Below are 15,653 nucleotides of genomic sequence, written 5' to 3'. Positions count from 1 at the left end.
AGCGTCCCATCAATTGTTTTCGAGTGAGTTTGAAACAAGCATCTTCTTCAGTTTGATTATGCATTAATAAAATCAATGCTTGATATATTGATCAAGGACAATATAATAATACAAGTTCGGGGGATTATTAGGCTAATATTAGGCTTACAGCGAGGCTAGTATCATTACTTACGTACTGTAATAATACAGTATACATATATTTATATGCAAATAGCAGCATGAGGTATGGTAATTTGGTTTACTCGTACTCTTCAAAATGTAATCACATTCCTTTAATTTGACATTTCGTTCAAAGCAAGTACACATTTGATCGTTCATATGAGTTTAACTAAAAATATATTGTAATCAAAAAGTACAACAGCACTATACAAAAGATAGTTTCGCAATTATGTGGTATAGTTGTTTGATATAATTACTTCTTAAATATATACAGTAGTATATTACACGCATCAGATCATTAGATTTTTTCGCTTATCCACACACAAGAGTAGTGAATATCAATGTTCTCTTTTTTATATTTGTCAATTAGACTTAAGTAAATAATACTAAAATAAAATTTCTATAACCAGACAGTCACGCTTGCAAGTATTTTACGTGTACAATATTTCAAAACGTTACGAACCCAGAGCATATTATGCATTCTGCTTTGTACAAAATTATATAATTGAGTTATTTCCGTTGTTTTAAATTACTAATGCTAGTAACTGTCTGACTTGGTAACCTGATAAGTACAGTTGTACATCTTTTCATTTGATCTCCAAATTGACACCACACTTGATTATGACACCTGATTATAAGGTCCATTTTAAAAATGCGCGTTCGATCTGATAAATGTTGATGAATCCTGGGGCTACGAAACAGCCCAACTCCTATATTTGTCTGTTTACAAAGGTTACCTACCTCGTACCTCGTACCACAGATAACGTCATAATAACTAAAGTTCAAATTACTCGATGTCTGATCGACAGGCAGTTATGATTTATTTATTGTTTCCTTTCTCTTCAAAGATGAATAAGCATTTGTTCGCTTTCATAACATCCATTAGTTTGCAAGTAAAATTTATCTGCAAGCCCATGAAATTCCATAGAGACAAATATTCGAATTTTCCTATATTTATTCCTCCCATTATTCAACATAGGAACATTCAATTTATGGCGTATTCGAACTTTAATTTAAACGATATTTTTCTATCAACTCGAATAAATGGCATTTTTGAAGTGATGTATATTTATTTGTCTAAGATACCATGTAATCAGATATAATTAATCATATTCAATTCCTCCTCAGGATTCCTTTTTCTGACGCATCGACAATGAGAAGTTAGCAAGCTGAAACATAGTTTGAAAAAAGATTCTCACAATATTATGATATGGCTTGAGATTGCTTGATGTCGGGTTACAAAGAAACAGAGGGCAATAACATAGCCGAGGTTTATTGCATGACATATTTAAGCATAACTTACTACGTTCAGTTCACTATTGCGTTTTAGCATAGCGTTATTAATAAACCCAGTTTTAGTTGTTAATTATCAATAAAAATATTAAGCCAGCCATAATAACTGGATTAAAAGAGTGCAAACAACATTTCGAAAATTACTGAAAAACTGTCCTATAATTAGATGATTTCTGCGAAAATAATATAGGTGAAATAAGCAGCAAATTAGCTGGTTTAGCAATGAACTCAATATTAGATTGGTTTAAAAACAGCGTTGCTTCATTTGAACACAAACTAGCGCATCGCATCACTTGAAATTATGTAGAACATAATCTTTATCACTTACGTAAATCACAATGGACGCCGATCCATCCAGGCGAGCATACGCATTCCAATGCGGTTCCACTGGTTCCCGTCAGTGTGCCATGAATGCATCCTATTTTATGGTTTAAATTTTTGAAATCTAACCTATGCATATCTTGTAATACGAATTATATAACCAAATATAGAATATTAATTTTCGTGACTGATTTGAATTTGTAGGCTAAAAACCTACATCTAACGGATGAGTGATATATGTCTTTTCTAGAATGCTTAAATTCCAAACATATCTGGAAACTTGACAATTGATACAATTATTATTTGATTTCTTGCACAAAATCAATAGTATCATATGCAATTCAATCACGACAATTTCCTTCTGAAGGGTTATTTCAGGTATTAAGAGAACTCCAACGTTCCTATACTTTGTCTTAATGTCCATTTCTCAATCGCAGGCAAGTTGATAAATAAATACACGGTATGCTCGTCGATATAAGATAAATTTCAGTGAATTAGAAATTGCATATATATGCCAGTTATAGTTTCAATAACACTATCACCTACTCAGTGAAATTTTGTTTGTATTATGTTTATGAATTTATTTATGCATACTTCGTGACACGACTGAACAGACTGATTCCATCAAACAATCGATAACGTTCATCAACTCTTCATCTGGTATCTCATACGGATCAAAGTTTTGATCGTCAAAGCTGAAAATGATAAAAAATTTGAGATGTGCCTTAGCACAAATATTGCTGAGCTTTTAGGGATTTGAAAATTACGATTGCTCAAAGTTGAAAAATTGATTATTTAAAAAAATACCCGCTATTTTCAGACCCGAAGTGTACATGTTTTTTCATTATTATTATTACTATTATGTTGTTATTCTGGTTTATATATACTGTATATATCTAATTCTGTCTAATCACTCGATGTATTTTTTTTTCAAGTCGGAATTTTACTTTGAAGTGGTTGTGCCTTTTGAACTCATTTTATTTAACATTCATTAAAAATTAAATTTTTGTAATAAATCGACAATTTATGATGAGTTATCAAAAGGTAGTTATTAGAATATCCAATCATTGATATGCAATTGGAATACGTACCTTACTGCAAGAAAGTATCCTATCATGACGTTAGCAGGAGATCCATTGATAAAATACTCTGTAAAAAATTCGCTGGAAAAACATAGACATCCACCGTCAAGCATCTCGGTCCGAGCGGTTTGATCCGTAGGCATTCTCGAGTACTAAATATTACATGGATGAATTCGTTTGATTATATTGAATGTGACTCTTTTCAGAAGTTTTATTGAAAATTCAAGAGTTTGTTTTAAGGTTCATATGTAAATTCGAATACCTTATTTCCCGGGTATATTGATTTGAAACAAAAATAATGATAAAGTATTATTTTCAATAAATGAATTCAAATACAAACAGGTATTCATAGACCAGCAAAAAACAACACGTCAAACAAATGTTCAATTCATAAATATTTGACGATCGCACATTAGTTCCACTACCGTTGAAACCGAGAAAAAATTTTCTGATAAGCTTGGCGGCAAGCAATAATGAGGCGTTCGACCAATACGGAATAAAAAGTGTTCTCATTTAGTTAAAAGTTCAGCAAAAAATTGGTGACTTTTATTAACTTGATCAAACTTTGAAAACTGCAAATCTGAAATCATTCGGTTTACCACAGCTACAGAACGATCCATAGGTACGTACACATCTTGCTTAAAAAAAAATTACACGAGTTTTATAACACACCCGATTGACAACTTGGTAAGGCCTGCATGTCGTAAAATATTGCCTATTTGTATAGACTGTATAGAAAAGAAAACGGACTGGCTATTTCTCGTGACTATGAAAAATACTTTATATTCAACTAACCCGCACATCTCCTGCGGTGAAATATATTTCTACAGTCGTTCCAGGTGCAAATGAGGAAAACCTCTGTAATAACTTGTACACCATTCTGCAATCATCAACTGTTTTATCCCCGGTTAATGTCGAATCGCTGTCATAGAAGTCTGGTATCCCAATATACGCCTGAAAAAATTCGAATGGGAATAAGGCTGCTGCACAACATTCTCTAACGATAAATCAGATTCATTTTTACATCAAATTTACCACGTCAAATTTTAATTATGAAGTAGTTGCCGCAAATGCAAATTTATCATGTATGAAAAAGGATTATACATTTTTATAAGTTTTTTGTACTATAATATTACAGTGATATAAAATGCTATATATTTATTAAAAACAAATCATGCAGTAATGTTTTAGATTCTTTATTTCAAAAATGATACTCACATCAAGACCAAATATATCCCAGTCCATTTCATCATTTGCAATCCATCCTACTACAGTAAAATCATTATCAAATCCCGCTTTCCAATCTACCCCTAGCAAACTAAAAGATAATTTTTTTATCATGTTAAAAGTTTATGTTTATTCGACTTTTTGGTACTCAATTATTTTTTGTCATCTTTGCGGACATTAAAAATTTAGACAATTTTCACTCAATGTATATGCCATGTCATAACGTTAATTTAGTATTGTTATTCAATTGTTTTATGTTCGTAAATCAATGAGATCTGCATACTTTCCGGAATTCTCTCTAAGTCCACAAGTAACGCAATCGTCCAAAATATGATGATGATTATTTTCATTGTGTTCTTCAAAGCTGCCTAGTTCTACGAAGATACTTGGCTGAATATATCAAATAAATTGTTAATAAATTTATTAAAAAAATACTAATAAAATAAACATAGAACGATTGCTGAAACAGCTAATAATTTTTTTTCTCTGCATCGTCGCCATTCGCTATCAACAAAGCCAGAAATATGGAGCATTAAATATTTGTGGAATTAGAAATACCGAAAGTGTTTTTGATATGATAATACAACCTAAATTATATGGTATTCTTGACTTGAACAATATGTTAAATTCTTGTCCGTTATGTTTGCGTAATAATACTTGGACAAAAACTATCAAAGTTTACAATCACAAAAACAAATGCAAAATATTTATTCGTCTGGTATAAAAAAAAAAAACGCTATTTGCAATTTTCGGTGTCACGTCATATTCGCTTATGAAACAAAAAATTACAATGGCTTTAGAATCAATCGACAATTTGAATATACTCACGTCGTGCATTTCTATCATTTGATAACCACCAGGTAGATAAAAACTTATAAGGTTTTGGTTGCTAAAGTCATATGAATACGATTTATGATGAGTTATAAACGATCCACACACTGGAGATTTTGAATTGAACTCATTGAAAAAAATTGAAAGATGGTTTGCTAGAAAAATATAATGAAGTTTTTGAACAATTATTCCTGCACTTTTTGTTTGAACATGTAAATGAGACGGCAGTCCACTGCTTAATTTTCAATATTACAACCTAATAAAATATATGGCACGGTGTCAAACAAAAAGAAGTACTGGTATAAAATATTCCACACTATCGGTACGGTAATCTTTACAACTTTAACTGGAGTAGACCAACAGATTATAACGATCGCAAACTTGGACACAAGAACAAACAATTTTCACAGCGCATACAAAAGTCGCCCTCTAGCGACAACAAAAATCTTCAACCACTGGAAATTTCAAAGTAATATCTAAAGTAATTAAAAAAAAAGAGATTTTTCATAACAACAAGAAAAAGAATAATACTAACCACGACAACCCCATAATAACAAATCGATCTCTATAGGTTCATTTCGTGTCCAAAAATGATTACAACGTCAAATAATAGAAGAAATACCTTCAGTGCAAGATTGTCCTCCCCAGCCATTATCACACTTACAAGTAGATGTTCCATACGGTGGCAAGTAAATTTCTTCGCCATTTATACATTCTAAAGTATAATTTTGATAAGCCTGACCTTTTGATCTTGATCGAAGTTAAATAAATCGCAACTTCATGACTATGATTCATGCAAACAATAAAATAGGCCACTTACCTGTATCACAGCAAGCACCAGTCCATCCGGGATTACATTTGCAAATCCTTTTATCTGGACAAAAATATGCAGTCATCTTGCCATTTTCACAGCATCCGAGATCTCACAAAAAAAATACAAATATATTAATTAAAAGAAGAAAAAATCAAAATGAACAATGAATTAATGCGACTTCTTAAATATTTTCCGGGAATGATAATGGTTATTAGCATTGTTTTGCTGGTTAATAAAGTCTCGTATAAAGCTATATCCTTTGCCGGGTGGAAGATTAATAAATCGCATCATAACTAATCTATATAATAATATCAATTTTAATAGACTTTTGATTTATTGGGAGTATTTAAAAATGAAAAATATTTCTTACAGGATACTTGTTTAGATGAACAACAATAAATACCCGAAACAGCATACCTTGGGAAATTATGGGACACATCTTTTCTAATAGTGCGTTCATGTAATTTTGAATGTCGGTGTCAGAAAATAGATTCCCATTTATTCTAAAAAACAACAGTTAGAAAAATAAAAAATAAATATAACAAGAACTTGGTTATTATAAAAAAAAAAAAAAATAATAAAAAATCAATTTTAAAAATGTTTGCGAACAGTTCTTTGAAAAAGCAAAACATCTACAGAAAAGTGAACTTACTCAGAAGCCGCAGAATAGCCAAACATGACATTTTTTGGAGCGCCAGAAGCAAGACTTTCAACCAAGTATATTCCATCAAAAAAACCATCATAAAAAGCTTCGTTTTCCCATCGGTCAGGCAGAATAACATTTGAGCTCTATCACAAAAAGTTTTCATTACAAATAGGTAATAGAGGTATGGCAGCAGAATTCTACACTTTTGACTACTGGACCTGAATAATAGCGGATGGTACGGTTGGTGCTTTAATGGCAGCAGCCTTGGCATACCTAGTTGTCGGAATAGACCAATTGCAAAACAAAATAGAAGTAGTGACTGAAGTCATTTAGAAGTGCAATATATTTCCAAAAGATATCTAAAGGGAATTACTCCTACATACCAAATATACATATTACAAAATAAAAACATTTGATGGAATAATTATACTGTTTTCTAAATTATTTACTTACAAGGCGGTTGTACGCATAGAAATTGATGTTGACCATTGTATGGGGGAAACCATGGAATTGTGCGACAAAATACTTCATATCACATTCCCCAAATGTTGTTTCGCTTTCAGATGTGTGTAGCACCACAGAATTGGCCATAAATTCATCCTGCGGGACAAATCCGTAAACCTGACAAAAAGTAAATTGAAAATAAAACAAAGATGTGGAGACGATCAACTAAATATATTTTCGCTATAATATTACTTTTTAGAGTGTCACATGTAACTTCTCGCCAGGGATATGAAACTCTGCGTACACCACGTATAATATAATGGTTATACTATATGCAATGTAATATCTATAACTAAGCTTCATTGATGATTTTTTGATTTTCGCTAAAATAGAAATTTACTGACTTTAATTGTGTTTATGAATTCATATTGGCGATGTTGACAACACGAATGATGTACTCACGGAACATTTTTATTGGCCCTATTAAATGATTTCATCAGCCAATAAAACATAAAGTTTTATGAATCATTCTTTTTTGATTTCTCGCAAAATTATTGACAAAAAGCTCAGTTCATGAAGTAATTACGGATTGAACAGGGAAAAAAGTTTGAATGAAAAGAATAATGTGAGGTCAAAGGGCATTTTTGTTTAGAAAATACAGAATAACTACAGGTTTTCCCCAAGATACTCAGTGCGTGGCCCATTTCAGCATAAAACCGAACGTTAATGCTCTAATGAGAAACATCCATTCATGCGTAATAATAAATACCCTACTCTTGATGTGACAATGTCGTCATCTCTGTCATGATTTGAAAACCATAATACATCCAAATGCGGCGGACCGTCTATCATGAAAGCTATTTCAGCATCTTTTGGATAACTAAAGTGAAAAAAAGGCTGCGTGAATATGTGATAGCTTCATAGATCATTAAATTCATACCGTATTAGATATAAATCGTAATATAAATAATTTAGAAATCATCTATTAGGATTAAAAACTTTTTGTTGACGCATTCATTAAATATGGTTGATACCGAAAATTATGATTATTATTTAATTCGATTGCGTAACGCTCTCCCAAATTAATCAATTAGACTTGTGTGAGTTCGAATGGGCATTTCAAGTTGCCAGATTCAAATCAATGCAAATTAGGAACTGCAGTTTTAAGCCGATCTTAATACAAAATCTACAAAAATGATCTTAATAATATATATTACTCACAATTTGCAAGTGCATGATATTAATTCATGTCGATCTATTATCCATGACTAAAAAAAGAGTATCAATATTATATTTTGTTTACTAAAACAGTACTTTTGAATTTAAAACTGAAGTGCTTTTCAAGTTTGTGTGATTACAGGATAAATAAATACATTCTTTTATCTCTGCCCATGTAACACACTCTTTTTTCTACTATTCTGTATAAGTTAAATAATAAGAAAGTAATAATTGAACTATCCTTACACCGGGAAATATTCGTATTTCAAGTTTATCTATTCTAATAATAAATATTTTGCCACACAACCTTGTCAATGATTCCTTCGCCATCGAGAATGTTTATTCCATATATCATCTCCTGTTCGTCGTTGGGATTTATATTTAGATCAATGACAAAATCATCGGAAAAGTCAGGAAGCAACGAGAGAATGGTGGCCGAGTCAAGGTTGATTGCATCAATGACTAGCTGCGCTTTGTCACCTGAATAAACAAGAAAAAGAATATTAACCTCGAGAAAATCCTGAATTATCAATAGATAGTAGATATTTACAAAACATAGTAAAATCTACCTTATTCTGGCTTTCTATTTTCTATACTTTTAGCTCTTGAATATGGAATTGACGCAATTTATTTACATCACAAAATGTATATACATACCTTTTGTTGAATATAAATTTATATATACTAGAAACAACACAAAGTATCGTGCATCTGCTTCCATCCTGAATATTAGTTCTAAACTGAGTTACTCGATTGTCGTCGATATACCGTCGGTTCATCCGTTTCCGCAAAGTGTTTTCATAAAAGAAATCAGTTAGCTAGCACAATCTTTGGCCGGGTATATTATAAACTGCTGACAGATTGCTATAAAAATAATAGCAAACAATTGCATAACACGATAATGATTTTCTATACAAACCAATCTAAAAACCTCGGTAATGTTACTCTTCGTCTTTCCGAAATGATGCTTTAACAACACACAATATACGAAAAAACGTCGAAGTTTTCTGCGTATGCAGACGCGAGCGCTTATGCCAGGTTACAAACGTTGGGACAAGATCAAAAAACATATCTTAGTATTGATACTGTACTCAAAAGCTTATAATTTCTAGTTTCTCAGCTAGTAATATATCTCCAATAAAAAGATAAAACATCAAAACAAATTATGAGTGTCAAATTTTCCTATCCAATAGCATGTCCTATATTTTGTCAGAAAGTGATTAATTTCAGAATTTTGTGGCATGGTCAATTTGCAATTAAGAATCAGAACAAAATTTTATATTGTAATTTGATTTATATATATGTCTTATTTTGCTCCACTTTATTGTGAATACTTTCGTTGAGTTAATATAAATGTGAGTGGGCTGCAAGCTAGACAATATTACCTTCGTTCAATTGATATTATATTTTATTAAACTTATTGTGAGATGAAGGTATAGCTGCATTCACGAGATGTCTTTATTTTCGTGCGTCGAATGACTCACATGAACCGGAATATTTGCTTCTTTGTTTCCGATTAGCTCACGCCGAAACAATTGTTAATTATACATCTTCGTACCTTTTCCGGTTTATTTGAGGATATTTTGATGAGTGAATATTTCTACGAATTGCCTGCAATTTGAATGGACATACCATAACCACAACTAATTATGCTATAGCAATTATTTTTGTACAAATAAAAATACTATTAAAAATAAAATGTATCGGCCCACTATATGCCTCCTTATTTATAAGTAACTATATATTTGACATATTGATGATCTACTAATAACTGTGCATACTGTATTCCCAAGTACGCTAATTAAAATTCAATTTCATGAGAAACTTTTTCGAAAACTTCCAACCATTGGACAATGATATAATGGAAAATATTATATGGGGTGTATGAAAGTAAATGGTGCTAGCAATGGCATCTTGAGGTTTGTGGTGTTATTCGAGATACCGGCGATTTACCAGGCTTGTTCATGAAACCTATTTTTCTGTTCCGTCCCAACTCACTGGATTCCTATTATATATAATATTAATATGGAATACATTTACAGTTCAAACTCGACAAAAAATATTTAAATTATCAATTTTAAATGAAATTCAACAAAGGAACAGATCAGACCAGATTTTTAAAATATTTGTGGTTATATGAAAAGCAACAATCTTTAAACCGCGTTGACTAACTTCTATCCTAATCCGGTGTCACATCAATAAAATACTAGATAGCAGTATATAAAAAGTTGGTTAAAAATAAATTGAAAAGATAACATATAAGCGAAGAATATCTCAGACATAATCAATTTGCTATGACATTAGGGACTGCCTAGTTGGAAATCCAAATGTGTGCAACCCCATTAAAACGGACCATGACAAAAGTATTGCCATGTTCAAGGCTGCGAGTTCCAGATGGCTCGCTATAAAATTTTGCTGCACACTGACTAAAATAAATGCATGTTTAGAGTGCCAATTCTAAGTCTCAGAAAGTTGCAGAAAAAAATCATGAAAGAAGTACATTTGCAAATTCATTCTTCTGCACCATTTACCAAATTGGGGAAAATGTTGGATGTAGGCTGCGGAGGTGGTCAGGCTATATGTCTGTTTTCTCCCTATTTCGAGACCGTACTGGGAATAGACATGTGTGCAAGTGCTGGCCAGATTTTAGTTGCAATTGGAAATAATAATATGAAAAAGTGCAATTTCAATTGGTCAACAGTGGAAAGTTTCCTCTTCCGGATAATAGCATTGAATTTGTTAATTGTGCAACTGCTGCTCATTGGTTGGATGTCACTCTGTTTGAAATGAGTGTGAAAGAGTATTAAAACGTAACGGTTGTGTGGCGTCATATGCATATTTACATAAAGAAGTTATCGATATGGATACAGGAAGAATATTAGCATCGGAGCACGACTATCGTCAAGCAATACGAGTATTCTTTAAAGCAATTTACGCTCATCCTCGAAATCGTTTAGTAGAAAAAAGATATGAACCAATTTTTGATCAACTGGCAAATCCTACTAAGGCAAATCCTACTACTTGATGGGTCGAAAACATTACTTTCGTCAAGTATGACACTTTTAATACTTTTAGAGGATTTTTTGATACGATCGCGTTACAGGTGACAAAGATCCTTTGGATGAAATGATGAATCGACTAGAAGAGATATGGGAGTTAAATGATAAACAGGATAATGAAATTCAACTTAAAGTTATTTATGAAGTAAATACAATCATGTTTCATAAAGAGTAGCCAACTCTGCTCAAATGTCTGACATACTCTAATACTGAGAATCAATATTGTTATTGTCTCATCTATTTATAGTTGACGCAGACTTTACTCGATCAGTAGTGCAATTTCATACTTTTTAAAATGAAAGGTTTGTTTTACAATATATATGGGGATCCACAAGTTGCCACAAATGTTGCGTAACAGATCATTTGTAAATATAATTCAACAAAGTAATTTTTATTTCAAGTATCTATGTTCAAAAGATTGTTTAATCCCATCTAAATAAGATTATTAATTTCTTTTGTGGACATTGTCGGAAAAGCTTTTCGTTGCGCCTCACTTTGGTGCACATATGCACCTTGCTGCAGAGTACAGACGCTTTGCACATTCCACATGCAATGAAGGTGTCGTGCTTCCAAAAAACAATGTTTACGTTTTGAATATAATATTTGATTAATTCATCTTATTAAACTAACGAAGCGCAAGTACCTTCATCATCTTTATCTATACCGATATTGAAATTTGAAATTAATTTGCAATCTTAATTTTAATTAATGTTTGAATTAGTGGAAGCTGTCATGCTTACGACCTACACGTGACCAATTTTATGCACGTAAAATGAACCTTTGTTTCAAGCCAGCTTTGAACGTACACCATTCTTCCGTTAAGAGCAATTACTATACAGTAGCCTACTATAAAAACTATTGATAAATAGAATTGGTATTTTGTATTTGCAGATATAATACAAAAATGTGAGCGATGTTATTAACATCGCATTTTCAAAGCCAACTCCAATTCATAAATATGGACTTACGATAATCTCAATTTGAGCAGGGTAAAATTGAGCAAATTATAATTGGAATAATTAATTATTTAATGGATAGTTTCCAAATATTTTCTAATTCCTTTATTTGCCTCATTCTGGCGTAACTTACTTTTATTACTTGCAACATACAATTCACTCTTATATAAACCGTTTATTCGGAGGTAAAAATATGTTATGCTGCTGTGCAATGGACTAGATAAGCGTTTCCCAGATTGTTTGGCTCCGGAACATCATTGCTTTTTATCTCGCCAAGAAATTTGGAGGCAAAATTGATGATAGAAAATTGTGTAATGAATTTACTTTATGCATCAACTTGCACAACCTGCTTATCACGCCATCTTTTGAGGCTTGCAGTTCTGAGCCAACAGTCTATTGAGAAGGATGGTTTCCACAAAATGGTTTCTAAATAACGATAATAAACGGTTGACAAAAATACCATGCTTCCCAGACTGGCACGAGGCTTGTCCGCCTTTTAGATAGCAAGAACTGTTCGCCTTGTCGAAAGTTGGGAGACAAATTTACGACCCAATAGGCGCCGCAGTAATTCCGATACCGCCATGGCCACCAATTTAGTCGCAATTCCGATCCCTGTCCCACGGAGCACTTCGAAAAACCTCGCGGAATATCAGTGTTCCGCAGAACACAGTTTAAGAAACGCTGGACTAGGTAATATTCCAGGATCGGTTTTAGCAACATTATATGCACAATAATATTATTTATTGCTGTCCTTTACTAAAATATGTAAATGTCGTGGTTTTCATAAAATATTCTGACATTCTGTCATCGGTCAACGTTTCTAAGATCCTCTATGCCTATGCTATTCACACAAATAGCAACATAAAATAAATTTCAAAATTTGGCTTGAATGTTCTTCACCAATAAAACACCAATGCCGTTTTCATGACAGATGTATATTTGTCACAAAAAAGAAAGTACAATATTTAGGTTTTCATTACAATCTGAAATATTACAAAGTCAATCAGTCAATTATTTGTCGAAGGACTAATATGTAAATTATGGGGTAAAAATACAGTGAACAAAGTGGAAGCGTAGTTGTAGGTTTACCTCTGATGTAAATTTTTGATCGATGATCTTGTTAAAGTTGATTATCTTGATTTCTGTGTTATCATTTTTTTTTATAAATTTAGACATGATCTGTTTAGTATTTGGCATTACATCAACTCAATGTTCTATTGTCTACCTTCTTCTCAAGGTTTATATTAAAAAAATTATTATAAAATTATATTAAATTAAATTTGAAATAAAACAGTTGACAGGAAGCCAGTTTGTTTTCAGGTTTCTTAGATTTATATATGTTATTATACTTTACAAAAATTTTACCAGGAATGCAAAACAATAAATACGCTGTATCTTTTTCAGCAATAGAAAATTTGTTCTTGTAATAATGGAATTGTTGAGATATTATGAAACAAGGAACCTAGCAAAAGACTATGACAAATATCGTCCGTCTTACTCTCAAGAAGTTGCAGAAAAAATAATGAAAGAAGTACATTTGCAAATTCATTCTTCTACACCATTTACCAAATTGGGAAAAATGTTGGATGTAGGCTGCGGAGGTGGTCAAGCTACATGTCTGTTTTCTCCTTATTTCGAGTCCGTACTGGGAATAGACATAAGTGCTGGCCAGATTTCAGTTGCAATTGAAAAAAATATTAGGAAAAACGTGCAATTTCAATTGGTCAACAGTGGAAAGTTTCCTCTTCCAGATAATAGCATTGAATTTGTTAATTGTGCAACTGCTGCTCATTGGTTGGATATCACTCTGTTTCAAAGTGAATGTGAGAGAGTATTAAAACGTAACGGTTGTGTGGCGTTATATGCATATTTACATAAAGAAGTTATCGATATGGATACAGGAAGAATGTTAGCATTGGAGCACGACTATCGTCAAGCAATACGAATATTCTTTGAAGCAATTTACGCTCATCCTCGAAATCGTTTAGTAGAAAAAAGATATGAACCAATTTTTGATCAACTGGCAAATCCTACTAAGAGATGGGTCGAAAACATTACTTTCGTCAAGTATGACACTTTTCATACTTTTAGAGGATATTTTGATACAATCGGAGAATATCGTAATACAATGAATAATCGCGTTACAGGTGACAAAGATCCTTTGGATGAAATGATGAAACGACTAAAAGAGATATGGGAGTTAAATGATAAACAGGACAATGAAATTCAACTTAAAGTTATCTATGAAGTAAATACAATCATGTTTCATAAAGAGTAGCAAACGCTGCTCAAATGTCTGACATACTCTAGTACTGAGAATCACAGATCTTATTGTCTTACCTATTTCACATAGTCAGCGCAGAATATACTCAATCAATAGTGCAATTTGATACGTTTTAAATTAAAAGGTTTATTTTACGATATATATGCGAATCCACAAGTTGCCTCAAATGTTGCGTACCAGATCATTTGTAAATATAATTCAACAAAGTTTTTTTTTTAAGTATCGATTTCCAAAAGATTAACTTTATCTTATCTAAATAGAATTAATATTTCCTTTTTGCAACTAAAAGTATAGACCTTTGTTGCGTCTCAGTTTGGCACACCCATGACCTTAACTGCAGACGCTTTTCATATTACACATGCAATGAAGGGATCGTGCTTCCGAGAATCAAAGTTTAAGTTTTGGATATAATACTTGGTTAAATAATCATCTTAAACCAACGAAGCTCAATTACCTTTATCATCTTTACCTATACCTGTTTTGTAATTTCAAATTAATTTGCTAATTTAATTCAATTCAATGTTTTGAACGCTTACGACCTACAACAAAAAAAATTGCATGGAAAAATTGTGCAGGGTAAAATTAAGCAAATCATATTTGGAATAATTAAATATTTTATGAATCGTTCCCAAATATATTCCAATTCCTTCATTTGCTTCATACTTTTATTGATTGGAATATACAATCCACTCTTATTTGAACCGTTTATTCGGAGGTAAATATATGGTATGTCGTGCAATGGTCTAGAACAGGAATTCCCAAATTGGGCGATATCGCCCCCCAGTGGGCAAAAACGATACAGAGGGGGGCGAAAAACTTGGGCGATTTCGCGAAACCTGTTTTATGTTCTCACGTGGGCGATTATCACACGCGAGAGAATTTCTGGACTCGTCTTCGCAGTAAGCAACGGTAGTTTGCGTATCCCAGTGTTCGGCAAAATACGGCCTGAGTAAAATAATCTGGCCCGGGACGATTCACTGAATGGACCTTCCAGCGACCTTTGACCGCGGAAAATTCTTCCCATACTTTACCATTTTAAAATTTTCGGTGCTTATTTTAAGAGTGGTTTCGCGAGTTGTTGCCTGTAAAATGGGGTATTTGTTTCAAACTATCATTCTAATACACACCATTCAACAATCTGTTTTTTAAAAGTACCGATAAAGAATTTTAGCCTAGTTTATCACAGCTATTTCTACACTAACTTTTGATTACTGTATTTAAACTGAAACTCATAGGAAGACAAAGTAATCATTGACTTATTTGATTTATGTTTAAATTTCCGAAAAACAACTAAAAACTAACGAATATAATTCAAAAAC

General features: G+C 32.3%; 2 protein-coding genes across 2 annotated transcripts; one reads left to right on the top strand and one right to left on the bottom strand.

Annotated features, from left to right (window-relative positions):
- Nucleotides 1–897: 897 nt before the first annotated feature.
- LOC120326943 (uncharacterized) lies at nucleotides 898–5,827 on the bottom strand. Its single transcript, XM_039393297.2, has 10 exons — nucleotides 5,734–5,827; nucleotides 5,536–5,628; nucleotides 4,911–5,068; nucleotides 4,366–4,472; nucleotides 4,074–4,173; nucleotides 3,651–3,809; nucleotides 2,865–3,007; nucleotides 2,368–2,468; nucleotides 1,781–1,870; nucleotides 898–1,328 (listed from the first exon to the last, which is right to left on the bottom strand). Exons 1-10 carry the CDS (start codon nucleotides 5,807–5,809, stop codon nucleotides 1,321–1,323), a joined length of 1,035 nt encoding a protein of 344 aa, XP_039249231.2. The 5' UTR covers nucleotides 5,810–5,827; the 3' UTR covers nucleotides 898–1,320.
- A 7,583-nt stretch (nucleotides 5,828–13,410) lies between these two features.
- Nucleotides 13,411–15,068, top strand: LOC120326477 (putative methyltransferase DDB_G0268948). The gene has a single exon (XM_039392780.2). The coding sequence runs from the start codon at nucleotides 13,480–13,482 to the stop codon at nucleotides 14,326–14,328; it is 849 nt and encodes a 282-aa protein (XP_039248714.2). The 5' UTR covers nucleotides 13,411–13,479; the 3' UTR covers nucleotides 14,329–15,068.
- Nucleotides 15,069–15,653: the final 585 nt, after the last annotated feature.

Source organism: Styela clava, chromosome 4 (assembly GCF_964204865.1).
Source record: "Styela clava chromosome 4, kaStyClav1.hap1.2, whole genome shotgun sequence".
Lineage (NCBI taxonomy): Eukaryota > Metazoa > Chordata > Ascidiacea > Stolidobranchia > Styelidae > Styela > Styela clava.
Note: the sequence above shows the minus strand (reverse complement) of the source record. Positions and strands in the feature narration are given on the sequence as shown.